This window comes from Protopterus annectens, chromosome 10.part0 (genome assembly GCF_019279795.1).
Source record: "Protopterus annectens isolate FY-2018-M chromosome 10.part0, PAN1.0, whole genome shotgun sequence".
In the NCBI taxonomy this organism is placed as follows: domain Eukaryota; kingdom Metazoa; phylum Chordata; order Ceratodontiformes; family Protopteridae; genus Protopterus; species Protopterus annectens.
This window is the reverse complement of record NC_056744.1, coordinates 1502315557-1502340550: the sequence shown is the minus strand read 5'-3', so window position 1 is coordinate 1502340550 and position 24994 is coordinate 1502315557. Positions and strand designations below refer to the sequence as shown.

Here is a 24994-nt window from a genome sequence, read left to right as displayed (position 1 = left end):
CTGTACCAGACAAACTGTAAGGAATAAACTGTTAATTTTATGAAAGCACAAATGAGCAAATGGACTGGTACTCCACAGCAGGACTTTTTAATTGAAAGGACACATATTCCTTTGAGAGCCCAGATGTTTAATCATAAAGATGCAGTCACACCAGCAGAAAAAGTTGATTCTGTTTCCCAGTTTTAGTACTTTGTTCTTCTGCCACAATTTTGTGAAAGTGTTTGGAGAACGATTACTCACTGTACACCAAGCAGAAAAAGGAGTAAATTTGTTTTAGCTATCAAGGAATGTGAAGAAACAGGTGTGAGATTCAAGCTGCTGTTTCCAGTTCACTTCAGAATATTTTTTCCTGGAGGGTCAAAATCATTTTTGATGCAGATCATGTTAAGGAGGCAGATCATGTTAAAAAGAAAATACAAAAGTTCCTTCATCAAACAGAAGGATATTCTGCTTCTTATTCTTCAGATAATAAAGCCCATAGAGAGACTATGCCAGTGCAGCCTTTTCCAGTGTTCCAATGGAAAATGCTTGAGACAGAAAAATGCACAAGAGTTGACTAGAAGAGTGAGGAGTATGTTAGAAATTAAACCAGCAACTGGATTTGGGTGCATTAGAGCAACAGGAAGAAAACCAACACCTTGAAAATTGGTGAATAAATATGAGATTAGAAACCATTAATTACATTTGTGAAGTATGATGGAACAAGAAAACCTGGAAATATTGGACTTTTTTGGTTTTGCTAAACTTGTAGGGACTCCAAAGCATATGCCCTACTTCATGTCAATGTTTAGAAGATCCTTTAGGAGAGGGGAAAGAGATAACTATATGTAAAACAAAATTCTGTATTTTTATAGTATATAAGATATGCTGCATGCTCTAAAGTAAAGTTTTTTTTCATTTATTTTTGGTGTAATAGTGATACAAAACTAAACAGGTGCCCCTATTTTTTCCTCCTCCTTTCTTTCTTGCTCATTTTTATGAAATGTAGGCACTTCAATGTAAAAAGAGAAGAAAGCCTGAACAAATATAAGAAAACATTATATGCTTTTTCTTACTTTTACTTAGGGGAATGACTGGATTAAGGCTGCTGTCTTGATTTAATAACAGATGTTAAGGGGAAGCAAATAAAAGAGCAGTGACTATAATGAAGTTTCCCTTTAGCACATAAATATTCGCAGTGCAGTATGTGTAGTGGAACATAACTGTGCATCTGGTTTTCATGTTTCTATGGAGACCAGCTGATAAGGGGGCAATAAAAATAGAATACTGGCTAGGAGACAATGTTTTCTGAAAGCATTTAAGATGTTTTCTACATATGAGAGAGGAATAAAAATAAAATAAAAACACACAGCTCAGTGCAAGTGGAAGCATAGCCTGTATCATGTGTCTTAGTATGGATAGCCTTCTTTATAGGTTAATTCAAGCATATGAGTATGGCTGTCAATCTGGGACAACTATTCTTAGGAGGATTAAACTTCATTATATGAAGATGTACATAGATAGTGTTGTGTGTTTGTATTAAGTTAATAGGTTTTGAGGGTTTTCTGGGAGTGAGTCTATGATTTTTTTGATGTGTTTTTCTGGGAGTGAGTCTGTTTTTTTTTTGATGGTTTTCTTTAAAACAAAAAGTTTTGTAAGATGTAACACAGGTTCAAATGGATATGACAAGAAACAACTGTACAAAAGATCAATCTGTCAAACAGTGTAAGCACATAACACAAATGCCCAAACTAGACCTTTAAAAACATTTTATACGTAACAGGTAAGAATAATAACTTCTTAACATAATGACACTTTCCATATTATCTTTAAATCTGAATTGTCTGACAGATATATATATATATATATGTATATATATAAGTATTGATCTATATTCGAAAATACAGAGTGCAAATTGATATGCTACATGAGATACATTTGGAAAGAAATGAGCATATGAATTTGGGGTTCCACACACTAGATCGAATTTTCACTAATTCGAAATAGTGCATGGAATGCTCACTGCAGCAGAAGTGCACTTAAAAGTGCACTTACGTGAAGCTCAGTACAACAAACAGGTGTTGTACTGAACTTCTGTGCAGTACTTGCGGACCTTAGGGCTAGGGCAGAAGTCATAGTAAGGGGATAGCCCATAGGGCTATCCCCTTCCCATGACCCGTGCCCTAACCCTAAGGTCCGTGACTATCACACCGTAGTGGAGGACGTAGCTTGTTTTTTATGTCCTCCACTGTGCTGCGGTGTTTTCGGTGTAGTGCAGTTACGCAAAAGTTCACTTTTGTTAAAATGAACTTTCGCAGAAGTGAGGCTTCCTATTACAAGTTTGAAGTAGTGAACTTTTGTTCTTGTAATAGGAATCCGTGAATTTGATAAAGAAAGGATTTCAGAATGGCTATTCTGCAGGATATCTGGTACAAAGAAAAGGAGGACTACCTATATTAATTGTGAGAGGATCTCCAGTAGTGATAGAGTAGAAAAAAAGTATAATATTGGTAGATTTGTAGTACTAAGGGGCTACTGGCAAGGGGGGGGGGGGATTATGCTGGCATGTATTTATATTCCACCTAAAACTGCTACAATAGAGATTAAGAAAATTCTGGGAGAAATGATCAGCTTTCAGGTGGGGACTGGAATTTGATTTGCAACAGTGAGGAGGGATCAGAGGGGACCTAGAAGGAAAAATATAACAAAAGAGGGCAGATTTTTGAAGAAATTTATGAAAATATTTAGTATGGAAGTTATGAATTCAGTAGTAGGAGTTTGGAGAGAATTTACATATTTTTCCTAATGTACAAAAACTGGGCTAGGCTAAACAGAAATTATATTTCACAGGAGCATGTGCATTTAATTGACAGTTTTGATATGCATCCAACAACTATTTCAGATCATGCAACAACAGTAACTAAAATAAAACAGGGTAATGAAATAAAATTGAGACCCTGGCCCTTCTCTACCTATCTGTTTAAAAGAGAGGAGTTGGAGGAATTTCCATGAGTTATTAGCGAAGATAAACATTTCTACTGAAATTAAAGCTAGGGAGTGGGATAAAATTAAAATAGTTTAAAAATAAGGTGGAAATAAAAGAAAATGAGATGTGGTTAAGAAGTAACCAGAATTATTGAGAGGGACTGACAAAGTTTAAGGTACTGCAGAATGGGAGGATCCTTACAGAACAAGAAAAGGTTTACTTGCAAAGTGATAAAGTGAAAATAAGGGACTACCTGAACAATATGCATGAGTCTAGAAAGTTTGTTAAGCAACAGTTTTTTGATAGTAACTCCAGAGCATAAAAACTTTTAGCACAATGGCTCGGGCATCAGAAGGTAGAAAGGGTTGTTGCCAAGTTTCGGAAAAGTATAACGTGTAAAATAACCCGAAATTCTGTAGAGGCATTAGAAATATTTCAGACATTTTATGAAAATATGTATAAAATAGAGAAATGTAGAAATCAAGAAAATGTACAAATGGAAACGTTTATGGAAGAATTACATATGCTTGGGTTAGAGGTAGATGAGGCTCAGTTACTAATAGGATAAAAGGAAATGAGATAAAAACAGTGATGTATAACTAATCTACAGGAAAGTCCTCAGGAATAGATGGTATTCCTGTGGAAGTTTGGAAGCTATGAGGGAAGAAAGTGCTAAAGATCTGGAATGTTTTGTTTAACAGTATGCTAAAAGGAGGAGAAGCATCAACATCCTGGAAGAAAGTAGTTGTAGCTGTAATACCTAAAGAGGGTAAAGACCCTTCAGATTCAGCATCATATCAGCCCATTTTAATTGTAAACCATGATAAGTATTTGTCTATACTGGCTGAAAATAATGGCAAAGGAGATGACGAAATTGATAGATACAGATCAGTGTGGTTTTGTGGAGGGGAGACCAACATTTGACGTTTAATAGAACAATTGTGATTCAGAGGGAAGCAGAATGTAAGAAAATAACACTTGTTGGGCCTTGATGTAGAGAAAGAATTTGACAGAGTAAGCTGGGATTTTGATTAGGGCAATGGAAGCATTTGCATTCCCTGATAAAATTATAAGGTTGATTAGAAGGATATATGTGGGATCAGATGTGAATATTAGTGGATGTCTGTGGGGTTCCTCTCTGATAAATTATGTTTGAGCAGAGAAACCAGGCAGAGGGTGTCCTCTTTCCCCTTTGTTATTTGTGTTATATTTAGAACCATTGACAAAGAGAACAAGATACTCAAAGTCAAAGGTCTGAATGGCATGGTAGTCAAGAAAAGTAGACTTTATTTGCAGATGATAAAATAATAAAAGAATATTTCAGTGCTAGAGACATTCTGAGACAGTTTCAAGTCTTCTCAGGATACAAATTTAATGAAGGGAAAAAAAAAACAAATGTAATGGCTGTAAACTATGTACCCACACACAAAATTGGTTAAACACTACTTGTATTTATGGGAACATGATAAAATGAGCTACTTAGGAGTATGTATTAAAAGGTTTTTGTTATGATACCTAAGGATATGTGGGAAGAGACTAAACAAAAGATAATACAAAAACTGAGAAAGTGGAAGCTCTGTTTTATGGATATGGATAACAAGATACAAGCAGTGAAAATGTTTAGTCCCTTTCGTTTTATATACTGGTCAGGCATATTTTTATTAACCAGAGGAGAAACCATGGATAGCAATTTAATAAATATCTGAAGGATTTTATCTGGGAGAGGGAGAGGGTGAGAGTCAAGTGGGATAAGTTGATCCTTCCAGTAGAACAAATTGGTTTGGGATTACCTGATTTGAAGTGGTATTTCAGAGCTATACAGTTAAGGCTCTTATACATAGCTCAAGAAAAAAGCTATAATTCATAGCAGAAAGGGACGATGATGAGATGATAATGAAACAGGGGGGAAGCTCAAGAAACCAGGAGAGACTGGGATATTGGATGCAGATCCTTACGAAGAATAGCAATAACCAACAGAATATTATATTCGTAAAGTAGTATAAGAACTAAGCCAGTATGGGGATAGAGAAAGGAGAGTCTGCTGATAGGGATGACTGTAATTAGGGATACAGAGGATAGGCAAGAAGGGGTGAAATTTACTAGAGAAAACTGGCAAAGGAACCAAGGTATTTGGAGGAAATAATAAGAGAGGGAAAGGTAATGGAATGGAAAGAGGCCAATAATTCATTTGGACTGCAGGCTTGAGATTGCATCCCTAATTGAGGACTGATATCAGGGTATAGGCAAAGATAAAGAAATAGGGGGATCCTAAGTGAAAGACCAGAACTAAGTCTGGTCTAAGTAAGTGTTTTTAGTAGAATCTAGAACAGAAGCTGCTCTTTTTTAAAAAAAAAGAGATAATTAGTAGGGCATATAAAACATTGCAAGATAACTATAGGAATAAATCAGACAAGGTTAGAAATGATTGGGAAGAGAGATTGGATATACAATTCACAAAGAAACAATGGTGAGATATATGTAAAACTCCAAAATATGCAAAAAAGTCTCTAGAAGATTTAGGATCTTTGGAGGAGTTTGCATAGGTATATTTATTTCCCAAGCCGACTCCAAATAATTTTTCTCGGGTATATTGCAAATGTTGGAGGTATGATGAGAAGAAAGTGGTAACTGGAAACATATTTTTTTGGGAGTGTAATGAGTCAGCAGACTTTACAAATTCCATGCAGACTAACAGAGATACTGGGTGAACAAACTGGTTTAACTAAGGAAATTAGTTTTTTTTTTTTTTTTTTTTTTTTAAGTTATGATTCATAATTGGAATTACCTGGACAAATTAAGGCCTTGCTGAGTTTAATTCTGCTGGCTGCCAGAAAAACAACTATTAAAAAATGGCTGGCTGCCAGAAAAACAACCATTAGAAAATGGAAATCAAAGTGTAAACCAACTGTACTAGAAGTAATGAATATAGTAAAAAAGATAAAACAACTGGAAGTGGGATCTTTAGAAAAGGGTAGGAGCAAATTACATAGAAAAAATGTGAATTGTGGGAACAATACATGCAGAATGTTTTGGAGGAGGAATGAGGTTTAAGGGAAGGCAGGAACTGAATGAGCTTTGCAATGTTTGAAAGTAATGTATAAAGCTTGCCACTGAAAATGTCAGTATGGTTTACTTTCTCACACACACACACACACACACTTTATATATATATATATATATATATATATATATATATATATATATATATATATATATAAAATATATCAAATTGCCAGTGTCATAAGTGGTAATTTAATAAAGATGTTTCTTGCTTAAAAAATGAATATCACTCTTGTTACACCACCTACTCATCAATAAAAAAAATCCCCACCGGGCCAAAGATAAAACTGGATATTAGGGATTGAAAGCCTGGGGGAATAACCTCCATTTATCCATAAAAACACAAGAAGGCTTAGCAGTAAAGGGGAATCAAGAGTAACGAGCCTCGGAATATCTAAGTTTCAAAGCACAGAAAAATGATCAGGGCAGTAGTTAGCCTGTAGTAAAAGTGAGTAGGGTCTCTCTGTCTCATAGGAGAAGGCAAACAAGGGGTAATAGTGGCAGTATACAATTAAAAGCCTAAAACAAAATGATAAAAATGCATAAAACATTCCTGTAGTTAGCCATCAGACCATGTCCTGTTGTTTGAAGCCAAACAGAAATATAGTGGCTGCAGTAAAAAGTGATGGCATAATTATTTATTTTTTGCCATCTTTATTGGTAGGTTATGCTGAACTGCCACAGCAGTGTGGCTGTGTGTCCATAGTCTTCCAATTACCCATTTATTTTCAGTTATTTCATCAGTATTTGTTAACCCTTATTGCACCAGGGTCACCAGTCCTTAAAATGAAAGTATGGGTTTATGGTGACGTGGATATGATATTTAACACTGCTATCTATGGCAGTGGGACTGCTTATAAACTATAACTTCCCTGCACATGCTGAACAGGTGTACATTTAGAGGACATTTAGTGGGCATGATACAGGACTGTGACACACCTCCTTGAGCTTCATAAGCCTGAAAATGGCTCTAACTTCTCTGCCAGGTACTCGTATGCGACTCCTCTGTTTCCAATGGATAGTGGTGTAAACCTTTGTGCACCTGCTTAAATGACGTACTCTCAGTCCTCTGGGAGAGGCAGGCAAGCAAGCAAGCTAAGCCACTTTATTTCTTTCCATCTCTGTCACACCTAGCAGGAGCCTGGATCACTAACTAAGCCTGGTTAACTGTCATGACTGTAGCCCTCTAACCCAAGGAGTTAGCAAAAAGTCATACTTTGCTGCTGCTGTACCTTGAAGGTTGCTTCTGTAGTCCACCCACCCATTTCCAATGATCAGCCCCCTGGATGTCATAATCTATCAGTCCACAACTGATTATTCCCATTTTTACACATGGGGTCTGGGTGTCTCTTCAACAGTGACACTCATGTAGAGCCAAGGGTTACACCATCAGGTGGCCAAAACTATGAATAGTTGTGCTTAGTCTCAGGACTACTCTGGTTCAAATCAACTCCCATCTAATATCCAAGATCAGAAAGAGACAGATCAAACAAAGGAAAAAGGCAGTCCGTGGCAAAGAATAGCAGAAAAGGAAGAAACACTTAGAAAGAAAATGCAAAATAACAATCATCACTCATTTATAGACTATTCACTAGGTCATGCAAGAAAAGGATCAAGTACAAGAAAAAGATTGAATGCATTTGTCTGTATTAACAAGCCTCTTTGTCAGTGATGTTCTTACTATTTATTTAACAATACATTGTCAATGAAGTCATTCCTAAATAGGAAGGAAATGTAAAGAAAACAGTGACAAAGTCCATTTTATATATATATATATATATATATATATATATATATATATATATATATATCACTTCAAAATAGAATATGCAGCAGGTGAGTTCATTTTTTTACCATGCAACACAACACACCCCAAGGGCAGCATCTTCCTTTTGAATAGGTTAAAGGCATCAACAGGGTTTCATAGTGATAGCCTTTGATCTAAGATTGTCCGATGAGTCTTTTTTTTGGTTCTTATGTTTTACCAGCAAACCCACAGCTAGTTTGGGAGTTTGAGTGCTCCTTGTAAGGTGTCAAAGGTCTTGACTCCTGGCAGAAGTGGAAGCTTTAACAAAGGTTTTTAATTTAGATCTGAAATGTTATCCGTTTCTGTCTATATTTCTTAAAACAAAAAGAGAAACTGATTTTTATGTACATGTCTTAGCAGAGAAGTCACTGTTGCAGAAGACCAAACAGCTGTTTACTGTGTAGAAACTTCCTGTCTTCCACAGTTTACTTACACTCTTCCCTTTCAGGGAATAAGTAAAAGCCAAGGGAGCGATCATGCATGATAATCTGTGTACTGTCTTTAAGGGTGATGGTTCTCAGGTACACTGGACTACAGAACCAGTTAGTAATTGTTAACAGCTGAGGAGTCAGAGACTTCAGCCCTCTCAATGACTCCTGAAAATTGACTTTTTTTTGTTGTAGCCCAATCCTCAAAATCAGTCAGATAGGATTCTCAGTGTTCAAACTTCACTTCAGCTTTGTGAATCCTATTAGAATGTTCCAAGATGACTGCCTCCATCTCCTTAGCCTTCCATGAACTGTCTTCCATTACCTCTGTTAATTTGGAGTTTTAATTTTAAGAGTTCTTTTGAACACTAGGCAAAACAAATTTTGTTGACAAAGCTATCATGAGCTCATTTTCACAAGAGGCATTGAAATTTCGTCAGTCACTGAGGAACATTCCAAACACTGCAGATGATCCTCATGGTGAAAGAGGAGACTACCTTTTTTTCCTCATTTTGGCCACTAAAGCACTTATCAAATGTACATTTGTTACTTGAATTAAACTCGCACCATTTACTAATATTTTAAGCTCAATCACCAAAAATAAATAATCTTGCAATTACTATGGATTGGGGGGAGCAGCAACTTCAGTCATGTTAGTTGGCTTGTATCTCAACTGGAATTCCAATGTAGCTGCGTTCTTAATGATATAATATCACTTATACTATTTTTAGCATTATTTACTCTTATAGTAGAATACCGTTTCTTTCAGAATTTCCCATTGTTTTCAGGCATACGCATTTCTCTGAAACAGACACATTAGTACTGGATTATTATAAAATAGATGAAAACATAGCTTTATGTTAGCCTATGATTGAATGCCCTTCAGATTCTGACATAAATGTAGCTAGCATGACATATACATGTTACAAAATAAAAATATTAAAATATTTGTAATAATATTTAAAGTGGAACCGTCTTTTTAAACTTGTATATGCATCGGAACTGTGGTTATATTAAAAAGGATAATACATTGGAAATTGCAGTGCAACTTCCATCTTTGAACATATGGTGTAACAAACAGGTCACAACACAAAAGATGATTATGCATTTTGAACTGGGAAGTCATTTACAAACTGCATTTAATTTATATTCCTTTATTCCATCAAGTACAACAGACTGTAGCATCTCATTGTACTAATCTTCCTTTAATGCATTATATGCTGCTAAATCCCGTACTTATTCAGATGAATGTCTTTACAAGGTATGAAAGTGTATTTTTATATAGAGTTCTGATGGTGTAAAGTGTTGCATATTGTGGACCAGAAGTTACAGATTTCAACTGTAACTGTAAATGAATCTGGCATATTTTATCTGGCTGGAAGATTTAGCACAGAATATACATATTTAATACTTTAAAATTAAAAAAAAATCTTAATATAGCTCCACATTTGAGAGTAAAGAGATGTGATGATGTGAGGTAATGCCAGCGATGCCAGGACAAGTAGGGCAGTGGAATTGTAACATATGCCAGCACAGCTAGCTGAAGTTTTCTAAATAATTATATGTTAGTTGTATAACAAACTGATTTGTACAGATGCTTGTTAAAAAAATGTATTTATAAAGCTGCATGTGTTGAAAAATGTGCCAACAGTGTGTCCTGCTGGACAGGAAGAAAAATGCATCTGTATGTCAAACTGTATGGTAACTGTTGAAATTAATATTGTAACAGAGGATACTGGAAGAGAAGAGGTTAATCTCCGTATAGTTTGAAATTAAATTAGGCCATAAATACTATACTTTACACTTCTGATTGTAGCCAGAGATTAAATGTCTGCAAAAATAAGAACTAGAATTCCTTGTTGTATTGCTGTAGCAGTGAATTTAATACTACCGTAGAAGGGTGGAAGTGTTGAAATGGTTTTATGGCTTCCAGATGTTATAACTCATCTTAGCAAAGCTCCATCTGTGTGTATGGTAACACATATGTGCGAAATTCTAGTTTAGGTTCTAGTAAAGGGAGGGTAGTTTGGGAACCAGATGTCAGATGTGATGCCATTCTGTAGTCCAGACTGAAGTGATGTTTTAATACTAGATGGGACAGAAATCTCTCGGCAGTCCATTTTTGAAAAATTAACAAAGAAGGATTCCTCACCTACTTCATCTTACCTTGCTCTAGTAAGTGACCAGGGAATAGTAATTCTTTAGATCAGTAAGGAAAATATAGTGAGAATAGTTAAATAGTGTTTTTCCATATCTGTGTGAATCTATTCATCTGTGTTGTTTTAATATTTCCTGTGACTGAAACTTGTGTGTTTATTGTAGTTAGGTATTCCGTATTTTCATGTTTTTTTTTTTATTATTTATTATACGACTGGCTATTAATATTCTAAAACGAGTATACTGATTGGCCAGCCTAACCAGTATGCCCATTGTAAATCCGAGACTATACCAATGGAAAAAGCTCCAGTCGCCCAGACTTTTTCCATTGTTATATTCTGTAGGTTTTATTATTTTTTTACAAAAATTAAAAAAAAAAAATCTGTAATCTGGACTCCTGACATACGAGAGAGACAGGATGGAGAAAATACTAGGAAAATCAGGTACATTATTTAAAATTAAAGATATGTACCTGATTTTTTTTTGTATTTCCTCCATTCTGCCTCTTCTCTACCCCTAAACTGTCTGAGACTTTTTTTATTTTTTTATAAAAAAAAAGGAAAAAACAGAGCAATGGAGACCTTCTTTTCTCTGTCGCTTCCTTTTCAAAGCACTGATGAACTGGGTATGCATGAGAACGCAAGTCCCACATGCAAGTGCACTACATCAAAAAAAGATACCAGGATATTACCAGCCACAGAAGGATAGCATAGTACCGTTATACAAAGACATTATTGCCCTCATGATTAAATCACACCATCCATGGGTAAATCTTAATATACCACACCAATGTCATCGGTTATTGCTTCAATATATTTAAACTTTTCATTATGGCTGGTCCTTTATTTAAACGTTTGAGAGTATTATATTGAATTAGTGACGGTCACCACTCCCAAAAGCCTTAGTGCATTGGCCAAACAATACCAAAGTCAAAGCAAACTTTGTCATTTAGAACTACACATGTGTAGCTTAAATGAAATTTCATGCATTGGCTCAGTTCTTGAGATTACAAAGAAAAGTGCAACAACACATACAAGTAAAGAAATAAACATAACTAACAAATACAATACTAGTCCCAGTACACACTAGAAAGAACAGAAACATTTACCAGCACTCGTACACAAAAAGAATACCTTCCCATGAGTTAAATTAACCACTCTCTCTTTAAAGTAATACAAAACACACTACAGATTGAAATGCCTATGATATTTGTCTAGTATTGCACTTGAGTGAGTAAGACTAGTGCCGGAGTACAGAAGTCTAATCACTGTAGGGTAGAAACTGTTTCTGATTCTTGTAGTCGTGCAGCAGATGCTGTGATATCTCCTGCCCAATGCCAGATGCTTAAACAGTCCGTGCATAGGAAGGATGCATGTTGTCCTGTATTATTTTGGTGGCTTTACAGGTGCCTCTTGCAGAATGAATATTTCATATCAATGGAAGACTGGAACCTGTTACCTTCTCTGCAACCCTCACCACTCTTTGTAGTACCTTCCTTTCTGTAACTGTGCAGCTTCCAAATCATACTGTGAAGTTGCAGGTGAGGATGCTTGCTATTGCACCTCTATAGAAGGTGGAAAGAATATGAGGAGGAAGCCTAGCATTTTTTAGCCTTCCTTAAAATGTGAAGGCATTGGTGAGCTTCCTTGACCAGTTGGCAGGTGTTTTGCGACCACGAGAAATCCTCTGATATGTGTACACCCAGGAGTTTCATATTTTTTACCCTTGGTACACTCTCACTATTGATCCTGAGCACTGGGTGGTTTGTTCTCCTTTTCTTGAAGTCGATGATAATCTCTTTGGTACATTCAGGTCAAGGTTGCTTCCTTCTCATCAACTGATCAGGGGTGCCACCTCCTCTCGGTATGCCATTTCATACTCCTTTGTGATGAGCCCCACGACTGTGGTGTCATCAGCAAACATGACAATATGGTTGAACTTGTGTTTAGCATAGCAGTTATGGGTCAGGATGGTTGATAACAGTGGGCTGAGAACACATCCCTGTGGAACCCCAGCGTTAATCGTGATGCACTTTCATGTGTTCTTACTGGAACACACCCTCTGTGGTCTCTCAATCTTTAAGTCCAAGATCCAGTTACAAACAGGTTTACAGATTCCTAAATGTGCCAGTTTTTCTATCAGCTGCATTGGTACCAACATATAAAATGCAGAGCTGAAGTCTATGAATAGCATCCTCACATAGTTGTCTTTACCCTCTATATTCTCAAGGAAGGTGTGTAGTGCTACTGATATGGCATCGACCGTGGATCTGTTAGCACTGTATGCAAACTGCAGAAGGTCAAAATCAGGAGGTAGGCATGATGAAAGATGCTTTTTGATCAGCCGCTCAAAAATAACAGTGGATGTCAGAGCATCTGGTCTGTAGTCATTAGAGCTGGAGGGAGTGGTTTTCATAGGTAGTGGGATGATGATAGTTTCCTTGTAGCATGAGGGTACTTTTGCCATGGAAAGAGAGGTGTTAAATATTTCCTTGACCACTGTGCATAGTTGATCAGCACAGTCTTTTAACACCTTGCCCAGTATGTTGACTGGGCCAACAGCCTTCCTGGGGGTTCTCTCTCCTTAGCTCTCTTCTTACCTCCTCTGTGCTGAGGCTGAGTACTGCATCCTTCTCATCAGTGGGTAGCTTTAGTGCCAACCTGTTGCTGCTTTCCTCATATCTACCAAAGAAGGTATTCAAACTGTCCAGGAATTAAATGCTGTCCTCACACTAAGCTGACCTGATTTTGTAGTCATTGACCTCCTGTATGCTTTGCCATCCTTCATGACTTCCGAGTGTCTCTGTACTTTTTTGCCATACTCCCTCTTAGCCTGCTTTATACCCCTCCTCAGATTACATCTTACTACACTTGGGACTGCTTTGTACATAGCCCTGTAAGCTGTGTTTCTCTCTGTCAGAAGCTCATATACCCTAGGGGTGAGCCATGGCTTCTTGTTAGCTGTAATAGTGATACTCTTCGTATTTGTTTCCCCAGCAACACAGTTTGAAATGTATGCCATCACTACCTAAGTGTATCCATCAATGTTCAGATGCTGATTGACTGTGGCTGCCCCCTTGAGCCTATCCCAGTTGGTTCTTTCAAAGCAGTCTTGGAGCCATACCCTAAGATGTCACACAAGACATGAAAATTACAAGCTTGATTGCATATTCTGTTTGTGGTCTATAAACTGTCAAATTTGGTTGAAACGGGACGTTTCGCTTTACTGATTAAAAAAAATGGTCAGGTACTTTTAGCAGGAAGATTCAGTTAAAGTATGCAGAAGGCATATGTGTTTACTTGTGACCATGCTCCAGAATTTTCTTTAGGGAAGCTTATACATCATATTTCTTTCCTTCTCAAGTTCACTATGCATATTAGGTAATGCTGATCTATTATTATTACATCATTTTGTTCACTAAAAGAAAATGCTAAAGTAAGGGTTATGGGGACATGCCAATGATAAGAGCAGTCAAATTACAGTAAGAATTTGTTTTGTGTAACTGTTATGCTACAAGTCATAGGCTTTATCAGAACATATGATGTAATACATTTGACATAGTAAATTTAGGACAACTGTTTATTTTTTTTTTCTAACACAGGAAATCAAGTCCTTTCCAGAGAGGTATGTAAAGAGAATTTAGTACCTGGTTCTTAATACTATTACATCAGTGAATTATGGTAGCTGAGGTATTATCATGATGTTATATTTGTCTGTCCTGGATTATTACACAGATTTACAAAAGAACAGAAAAAGGGTGATGGTGAAATTGTTGTGGCCCACAGTCTTAACTTGGGACCGTACAAAGGTCCTCTGCAGTACGGTGTATGGAAAGAAATGAAATCCATCCTTAATCTTGGTAAGTAATGGCATTCCTGCCATGTGAACAAGTTTACTGAAATTTAGCTGCTGTTTTGTAGTCATTTATAATAAACATTCCTTCAGCTTTAGTTGTTTATCTGATAGCATTTGTACTTGTATGAGAAAAATATTTTACATTTAAAAAAACACAAATTAAGTGAACCTTTCTTTTTATAATTTTGAAATTTGTCATAAAAAATGGAATAATTAAAAAAATATTCCTTAAAGATTGTTTTTTTTTTTACATTTCCAAGGGTGAATATCATAAACCTGTTACAACTTGTAATATTTCTTCAGTGCAGCAAAGCATGGTAGTAGCAGGTGGATATATTATAGCAATAACCCACGCCTGGGTGTGGGTAATGCTGGATTTACCCACGGTTGGCGTGGTTTGGTCCCGAGGGCGAAACTATTACTTTTCTTAAATAATGGCATAGTATAATGCCTGTTTACTGCCCTTCCGCAGATGTCTGGCATCCGCGGCAGTTCTGATGTACTGCATGCCTGTGCAGTACATCAGAGTTGAGCAAATGCAACGGAGAAAGCAAGATCTCCGTTGCTTTTTTTTTACTGTTTTCGCTATGTTAAATGGGTTTAACATAGCGAGACAGTTTTAAAATAAGCAACAGAGATGTCCGTTGCTTATTTTAAAACTGTCTCGCTATGTTAAACCCATTTAACATAGCGAACAGTAAAAAGCAACGGAGATCTTGCTTTCTCCGTTGCTTTTTTTTTAAAACCTGTCTCGCTATGTTAAATGGGTTTAGCATAGCGAGACAGCTTTAAAATAAGCAACGGAGATCTCCGTTGCTTATTTTAAAGCTGTCTCGCTATGTTAAACCCATTTAACATAGCGAGACCGTGTTTTAAAAGTAGAGTTATACTAATGGAAAAAAGTCCGGGCGACCGGACCTTTTTCCATTAGTATAACTCGATTTACAATGTGCACGCTGGCCAATCAGCGTGCACGTTTTGGGGGGGGTCATGGTATAATATCCAATGGACAACTCTAACTAGAAAGAATTGCTTAGTCACCCGGTTTATACAACTAGATGTTTATTACTTGTACATTTCAGTGCGAGTTACATGTTTTGTGAAACAAGTTATAACTCTGTCAAAAATGTTATTTCACTTCAACCATACATACATATACTTTATTTACAAATATATTTGCTAGACTAATTTAATTATGGCATAGTATGATATATACTGTCATCTCCTCCATCTCTAATTTAGTCCCTGTTTCTCAAATAAAGAATGCAATGATATCCAATATTAAATATCAGTAGTATTAGATCTCATTTTAATTGTCTATATGTATATTTGGTTGCAATTTTCAGTAGTAATGTTCCTTGCTGTTGCTAAAAGACCCCATTGCAAGGGATATGATTTTGTATACAACTACAGATTGAAGCAGTGAATAAAATCAAGTACTTCGATATGCTACAGTTACAATAGCACAATATTTTATAAATATGAGTTTTTAACAAATTTGTTTAGCATTTCACAACCATAAAATGTATATACATAAAATATATATTGTCTTTCTGTGCTTATTGATTTACACTCCAACATTTAGAATAATACTTTTTATTTCCATTCTAGACATTTTCATGGAATTTTTTTTCAGAATAAAGAAATTGCCATTTTACACGATTAAAAAAATTTTTGTCTTCATTAAGATTAGGAAAGTGTAATTGTACTATCCAATAACTATCAATGTGAAGTTGTTCAATCTCGCCGTTCATTCTTGACTGATGGGTTCGGAGCCGATCCCTCGGCTCAGATATGGCCATATGCAAAGCTCGAGGTCTTCCAGTAGCTCGAGGCCAAGCCCCATATCCCATGATGCACTGTGAATTACCTCAGATCTAGTTTGCTGCGGCATCTGATCGGAGGTTCCAGTGTATGCTCAGGCCAGTAACTTAAATTTTTTTTCTATTTCTAGTTTTCAAAATAACTTTTTTAGTATTTTACATAACTAGTTGGATAGTTCGCTCTTATAGCTTTCCCCTTCCTGTGTGGTGATATATTTCTGCTATATTTAGTCTTTAGATAGTTGGCCTCATTGTTTTTGGGCCTAGTTAAATTGAGTGTGTGTTATATATCCTATAACACTTGGTATTATATTATAAGAGTTTTGCTGTGATATTTTCACTTAATGTATTACTCTTTAGATAGATGGCCTTTTTTTTCGGCCTTGTTAGTTTGAGTGTGTGCTACATTTATTCTATAGTAGCTATACAGCATAGAGTTTTTAATGCTTTTATATTAGGCTATGTGTGTGTGTGTGTGTGTGTGTGTGTGTGTGTGTGTGTGTGTGTGTGTGTGTGTGTGTGTGTGTGTGTGTGTGTGTGTGTGTGTATTTAGAGCCTATTGTTACTCATTTCTCAAGTGTTTTTTTGGATCTGCGTGAGTTTAGAGTGCTATTATGGCAGATAAGGACAAGCACCCAAAGTCTGGTTTTACAAAATGCCCAGACTGTAACCAGAAGATGTCAGTCACTGATGGGCATGTTACATGCGTATATTGTTTATGGGCTGTCCACCTACAAGAATATTGTGCTATCTGCCATTCCTTTTCTTCTAGGGTGCTTTTAGAGAGGAAAAGGAAATCGATGGATAGGGGTTTATTAAAACACCCCTTTCAAGGGGATGTTGCCAGGAAATCTAAGTCCTCAAAATCATCCACTGAATCTAAGGACTCAGAAAAATTGAAATAAAAAAATCTGATGAGACATTGGCTCCACAGGTTTCGTAGCCAACTGTCTTCTCTTTTCGGAGCCAGCCCACAGCCTTGGAGCCTATATCTGAAGTGCCTCAGTCACCTTTAATTCATTCGGCTCAGTCGGTGCATTCATCTAGGTCATCTGTCAGCCTTTCAGATTTGGATATGGATTGATTGGTGCAGAAGCTCTTACAGGCACCAGGCCTTGCTAAATTGCTGTCTGCTTTGACCCAAGAGGCTTCAGAGCCGAAGACCACTACTCCTGCTTTGACTACTCCTTCTCCGAGCCATGTCGGCCCTTTGGAGCCAGAAGAATTGGACCTGTTGATCGGGGAGCCATTGGGGTCAAGGCCTGTTCCAGTGTCCTTGGCTCCATCCACTCTAACATCCTCGGCACCGACTGGGGATTCTAGGAGACAACAGTCTGGTCCAGTAAGGATAGTCGAACCGACTTATCAGTGCCGACTCTCCCTCTCGGGGCTTCTGCTCGGATGAGCTCGGCTCCTACCTCCGACTCGGAGCCCACTGCCTCAGTGCGGTAGGGTTTGACAGTTCCCTTGTATCTGTCTGTCTCTTCCCATCAGAGCCGTGGTGCCTTAGATGCCATGAGAAGAGCTATGTCAACCAAGACATCCTCGACTTCAGGTCTTGCTTCCTCATCCCCTAAAGCACCTGTGTCTGCTTCTGCTTCTATCATCCAGGCTAAGCGTAGAGACACAGAGCCTCAGATAGCCCCACAGGATGCCCCCTGCTTTTCTGAGACCTCTCTAGAGGTTCCCAGGAAGAGACTGTGCAAGAGGAGACACTTGGACTACCCACAGGAGTCCTTAACATCTGATACTGACTTGGATGAGTCAGAAGGGTCACCCCGTCCCCCTCTGACTATATCTCCTTTGCTGAGATAGAGATCTTTAGACAGAGGGGTGATGGGCAGTACAAAAACCCTACTGAGGATGAGTTAGTTCTCCTGAAGGCTTTCGGGTCTCAACCCTCCACCTCTTGGGTGTCTCCGTCCTTTGATGAGCTCATGCGATTGGTTTCTCAAAGGACATGGGAGTCACTGAAGTCCATGGAGCCTGTCTCCAGGAGACCTAACAAGTTTATATCAGCTCCCCCAGACAAAACCTTCTTAACCAAAGGAGTCCCAGTTGATGCCATGGTGGTGGTGGCGGCCACCAAAAAGGAAATGTCTGCGACTTCCTCGTCTATCCATCCTCCTAATAGAGAGTCTAGGATCATGGATAGATATGGGAAACATGTTCAGTTCAGCAACTTTTGCTCTCCATTCACTGAGCTACTTAACCCATTTTACTAGGTTGCAAAGAGATCTAGTCAAAGAGTTGGGAGATGCTCTTCAGGGTTCAGTAGCTGCAGGTGCCTCTGTCAAAGTGGCTGCCAAACTTTCTACCCTAAATTCTATTGTCAACTCGTCCATGCATCTCGTATCTTATGCAGCTGATGGAACGAGTAGGGCAGGGGGTACAGGGATCGCACTTAGAAGACATTCCTGGATGCGCTTGTGTTCCTTCGTGGAATCCTTCAAGTCATCTTTCGTTAACACCCCATTTGATGGGTCATTCCTTTTTGGGCCTAAAGTGAAGGAAACCTTGACCAGGTGTTAACAGAATGGAAAGACTCTGTCTACTTTGGGGTCCACTTTTCCACCCCTACCTGACCTTATCCCAAAGGTCAAAGGAGAAGGAAAATTTTGTTCCAGAAAGCCCAAGGAGCTTTTCAGGACACACATGATGAACCCCTCTCCAGGGGCAGAGGAGAGGGTAATAGTGGAAGATGCCACCCTGCGGCAGAGGGGGTCCGCAACATCAGGGTGACAGAGATCACTTCTCTGGTCAACCCTACCAGCGCTCCTGAAAGTATGCCTGACTGTCCTGCTCTGGAGGCAGTCAGAGGTCGCTTATCTTTGTACCCAGCTGTCATTTGCTATTCCTAGCCAGGCGTCTGTGTACATAGTATCATTTCCAGAGGAAACTTCATAATGTTTGCCACCCCCCTCATCCATAAGGAGAATCTTGGACGTTCCACCCAGTTACAGGGAAAAAGCAACTGTAGAGGTCTAAAAGTTGCTACAAAAAAGAGTCATCTAGCCAGTCCCAGCAGACCAAACAGGATCCAGAACTTGGTTAAGATTCTTTTTGATTCCAGAGAAGACAGAGGACTGGAGACCCATTTTGGACCTCAGCAAACTCAATCAATATGTAAAGAAAGAGAAGTTCTAGATGGTCATGCTTCAGTTTATACTTCCCTTCTTGGGTAAAGACAATTGGATGTGCTTGATAGATCTCAAGGATGCGTACTACCACATAAAGATGGCCAGGCCATCCAGATATCACCTGTGTTTCCGGCTGGGAGCCAATCATTTTCAATTTCAAGCCCTACATTTTGGTCTCACTACAGCCCGCAGAGTATTCACCAAATGCATGGCAATGGTCACGGCTCACCTGAGGCATCTAGGATTCCAGGTGCTTCCGTACCTAGATGATTGGCTCCTTACCTCCGCCACCAGGCATCAACTTATTCAGGCTAGGGAGTACACTCTGTCACTCTGCAATCATTTAGATATTACAGTCAACTCAGAAAAGTCTGACTTGTCGCCATCACAGCATATCATTTTTATCGGGGCAGAGCTAGACACCTCAACCACCAATCTTCCTCTTCGGCAGCATGTCAGCACATTGATATCGGAAGACAGAGCTCCAGCTGCAGAAGTTCTGAAAGTATTGGGTATGATGGCTGCAGCAGTCCTAGGCATACCATTAGCAAGAATGCATATCTGGATGCTTCACTGGCTGTTGTTCACTCAATGGTCTTACCAGGAACTACCCATGGACCACACAATATTGATTACAAACTCTTGCAAGAAAGACCTCCAGTGGTGGTTGACATCTCTTCATGACACCATAGGATGCCCCTTTGTTCTACCCCCTCCAGTAGCCATTGTGACCACGGATGCTTCCCTGATAGGGTGGGGGGGGTGTCATTTTTCAGGAAAAGACTGCTCAAGGCACATGGACTGATCAGGAGTCACACTTGCATATCAACGTTCTGAAGATGAGAGCAGTACTTTTGGCATTGCAGTACTTCCAGGACTCTCTTCCTCTAGGAAAGATTGTGATTCAGACAGACAATATGCCAGTAGTCTGGTATTTGAACAAGCAAGGGGGATCCAGATCTTGCCCCTTTTGCTGAGAAACCCTCTGAGCGTGGCAGTGGGCTGTTTCCTCCCAGCACTTTCTGTTGGCAATGCACATTGCGGGGAGATCCAACATGATAGCAGACAGACTGAGCAGGGCAATCTTGTTGCCACATGAGTGGTCCCTCAAGAAAGAGATGGCGGACAGGATTTTCCACAGATGGGGCCAGCCTTGCTGTGACCTTTTTGCCAGTCACATCAACACAAAATGCAGAAGCTACTTTGCCTTGATTCCCCCTCCAGGAGAAGCTCTGAGGGATGCACTTGTACACGATTGGCCCCCGGGTCTCCTTTATGCATTTCCACCAATACCATTGATACCCAAGGTTCTACAGAAAGCAAAATCCCTGGTAAGGACCATCATCCTTATAGCCCCTCACTGGCCTCAGCAGATTTGGTTCCCATTCCTTCAACATCTTGTAGGATCCCTGGATTCTGGACCCAGTTTCAGACCTTCTGATATGTCCGTCAGGGGACCTTCATCTCTCTCTGCAGTCATTGAAGCTGACAGCTTGGCTGCTCCAATTCCCCTCATAGCTGGCTTCATAACTTTCTAATGAGACAAAACCGATCCTTTTGTCTTCTCATAAGCCGTCCACTAGAAGATTATATCTCAGTAAGTGGAAGAGATTTTCCATATGGGCCTCTAAGCATAATATTGACCCTTACCAAGCCTCCATTACATCCATACTAGAACTTTTGACTATGATTTTTAACAAAGGAGTGGCAGCAGCAACAGTTCAGGTTTAGTTAGCTGCTATTTCTAATTTTTATCTTGGGACTGATGCGTTTAATATCATGTCCCACAAGTTATCCAAAGTCTTTCTCAAGGGGAATTTTCATATGAAACCACCTGTGAAAGCTCCCTATTCTCCATGGAATCTAAATTTTATGCTTTCATGTATAATTCTTCCTCCGTTTGAACCAGCATCATCTTGCGACCTCAAATATTTGTCGTGGAAAACCATTTTTCTGTTAGCTATTACTTCTGCCTACAGAGTGTCAGAGCTTCAGGCTTTATCTATCAGCCCTCCTTATTTAAATTTTCATGCTGACAGAGTATCACTTGGGTCAAATCCTTCCTTTTTGCCCAAAGTTTGTTCAGAAACCAATATCAAACGAGTTATTGAGTTACCAGTTTTCTTCCTTAATCATTCCAACAAGTTGGAGTATATGCTGCACAGACTTGATGTTCACAGACAGCTCAGATTTTATTTGGATAGAACAAAAGATATCAAGAAATCAGACCAGTTCTTTGTTTCAGTCTCTGAATCCAGGAAAGGTAGGCCAGTGGCTAAAACAACTTTGTCTAAATGGTTATCTGACTGTATCACTTTTGTCTATTCAGCTGCTAATATGCTTTTGCAACACAAGATTAAAGCTCACTCATCCAGAGCAGTTTCTACATCCTCTGCGTTTTCAGCCAAACTGCCCCTTGATAACATTTGTGCAGCAGCCACTTGGTCAAAACCTCATACCTTTATCACTCATTACAAAGTTGATAAGGCCTCCAGGGACAGGGCTTCCTTTGGGTCCACGGTCCTGAAAAATGTACTCCCGTGAGACACCCAAAATTGATGATGCTAGGGACACTACCCATCAGTCGGGAATGAACGGCGAGATTGAACAACTTCACATTAAGAAGTTATGTACTCACCATAACATTCCACGTGAGTTGTTCATCTCGCCTTCATTCTTATGTCCCTCCCTCCTACCCCCCCCCCCAGGCTGATAGTTGACCTAGATGTTGCTTCATTCTGGTTGCTTAATGTCTTCTTACCTTCTTTGGGAAATAACTATATATATGTTTATAGTATATGCAGCAAACAAGATCTGAGGTAATTCACAGTGCATCATGGGATTAGGGGGCTTGGCCTCGAGTTACTGGAAGACCTCGAGCTTTGCATATGGCCGTATCGGAGCCGAGGGATTGGCTCCGAACCCATGAGTCAAGAATAAAGGCGAGATGAACAACTCACATGGAATGTTATGGTGAGTACATAATTTCTTATTTTACTTTTATGTATTTGATAAAGACAACTTGTATACTATAGTCAGCCATGTTTTTCAGTCTAGTTCCTCTGATACAACTAAAATAAAGTATTCTAATAATGAGGTATACAATTCTTTTTTCTTTTGTTATTCTCTGAATTTTGTTGTACAGATTGCTTAAATCTTTGAACTAATATGCAGTCAATTGACTCAGACTTAAAGAAACAAATTAAAGTATCTTTTGATGAGACTAACCCTTTAAACATTTGAAGAAATAATTATTTTTAGTATGATAATTTTATTTGTATTTCAGCCATCTGTAAAGCCAGATGTAAAACCTATTTGAAAGATAGAAAATTCATTTTAAAAAGAAAAATGTGAATGAAGTTTCTAAAACATTTTACAAAGTTATTTCTATAATTATAATTCTCATTCATTTTTATATTTCTTAACCCAGCTACGTATGTCTGGTCTTAGGCATATATAACCGAGGTGTCTGCCTTGTGTGCTTTTCTGCTAGGGGCACAGTTCACTAGCTATTTATTTATCTTCTTAAAGTAAAGATATACCTGGCTATTCAGTTTGTTGGCTTTCTGCTCCTTCCCATCCATGATGTACTTAGACACTGAATCAGGTAGATCATGAGTGAGGTGGAGCAGGAAGCCAGTAAATTTAAAAGTGCCAAGTGTTGGGAACATCCTATATGAAGGCAGGCTGAAGTTTCTGTTGGATATAGTTTTTTTTTTTTTTTTTTTTTATTGCTGGTCCTGGCAGGCAAACAGATAGGGTGGATTGTTTGGATTGTTTTCCACATTTGGGATAGCCATAACTTTCAGCTGTCCCAGATTTTGCAGAATGTCTCTGAATTTGCCTCATATTTTTCCTTACTCCTTTATAAACTTTTTGTTTTTCTGATAAACTACTGATTGCAGTCGGTCAATAATGCCAAACGTTAGAGTTTCATGCTTATTTATCAGAAAATATAAACTAATGCAAAACTTGTTCCTTTAACTTTCTAAGTGATGTTAAAATTGCACCTGGTTTAGGGCCTTTGTCTCCCATCATATTGGTTTTGTCTGAGGTGTATATGGACAAATTAATTATAATTGCTAAGCTGTCTTTGGGGAAATTTAACTAACTGCTGCTGTTGGCTAATTATTTTGGTTCTACAGGATTAATGTGATTTATGTGAAGCAACTTGGGAGTACTGAGTACTGTTTGTGTCGAACATTGCTGGGTGGGAGTGGGTACAGCGTGTTGATCAAAGTAACTGACCTGGTCATCTACTCAGTTTAAACGGTCATTAATATCGCTTTGTAAGACTAATGTGCATTTTTGTGAAGTAGGGTGGAGTGCTTTTATTATTGTGACCATCATTATTATTAATAATAATAATATCACCATAATCTGACATCTTTGGTGTACATAGTAAAGTGTCTTTAACTGATGGACACAGAGGCCATCTATGGACATACAAATAATTATTTTTAGTATGATAATTTTATTTGTATTTTGGACATCTGTAAAGCCAGATGTAAAATCTGTTTGAAAGATGAAAAATGCTTGATGACTGTTAAACAGTCACAGATCTGATATGACATGAATAGTGCCATACTATGGACTACATTTGCTGAAATCAGTGCAAAACTATTTGTTTCCATTATATTTATGAGTAACAAATTGGATATAATTTATTTCATGCTCTTGAAAACCCAGCAGTACTGCACAAAAGTGTCTGTGTTTGGTAGTCTGGCAGGAACAGGATGGGTATGAAAGTAACTGACCATTGCCACAGTGGCACAGAGCGCAGCATTGCCATTTCATAGTGCACAGCTCTAACGTTTACTGTACAGTTTGCATGCCCAGCTGGTCTTTGTGTGAGTTTACCCATGTGCTCTGGTTGCTTCCAACACCCCAAAGCCATGATGTAGATGAAGTGGTATTCCTCCAGTTTGCCTCTAGGTAAGCATACTGTGTGTGCATATGTATCTTGTGTTTAGACCAATCTTGTCAAAGACCGTGTCAATATATGTACAGGTGAGAAAAATCAGTATATGTTGTGTCAGACCTAGCTTGCCTGGAACAGTATCAGTATGTTTGTTTATGTGGAAAAAGTATCTGTAGATATGCATAGTATAGCTGAACATGTACATTACGCAAGTCGTCTGGGTACCAGTAAAAGAAATACCAATTAATCTTTCAGAAATATGGCATAAAATGCATAACATAATAGCCAGACACTCAACGCTGTCAAAGTAGATCTTTACACAGGCTTAGTAGTGGCCTCTGTCTTAAACCCTACATAGACTAACAACTGCTTTCAACAGAAGTGTGCACAGAAAATTGCTGTAGATTTTGTGAGGGATGGAAAATGTGTAGTCATTATTTTTAACTTCAGAACTGTGCACAGAAAGTCACTATCATTTCTCTAAGCACAATGTATAGTTTAGGAGCAGCAAACGATTATAGTAATATAATAGTATAGTAATCCACTTTCCTCACAGTCAGACATGAGAGACAATAACAGAAGTAGGGGTAAGGAGGCATGCTCTTTATATATGTGCTGTAACAACAGGTTGAAATATGGTACTGTACTCTGTTTGTACATTGTTTCATTCTAGTTTGACATCAGATTAGCACACATAAGACAGCTGACTTTTGGGAGTAGGGCTGAGGAGAGATGCTATACACACCTTTGATAGCAGCCATGTGAGATCCATGACTGACAATTTTTGGCTTCACTTTCATCACAGTCTATCATGAGGGGAATACACAGAAGGTGACTG

The 24994-nt window shown here is 38.4% G+C and overlaps 1 protein-coding gene across 1 annotated transcript in view; it reads left to right on the top strand.

Moving 5' to 3' along the window:
* Nucleotides 1-24994, top strand: part of LOC122813694 (zinc-binding protein A33-like) — a 165759-nt gene that overhangs the window by 114382 nt on the left and 26383 nt on the right. Inside the window, exons 4-5 of the mRNA XM_044086148.1 lie at nucleotides 14019-14041; nucleotides 14152-14276. Of these exons, the coding sequence (XP_043942083.1) occupies nucleotides 14019-14041; nucleotides 14152-14276 (148 nt within the window). The remainder of the gene's footprint in view (nucleotides 1-14018; nucleotides 14042-14151; nucleotides 14277-24994) is intronic.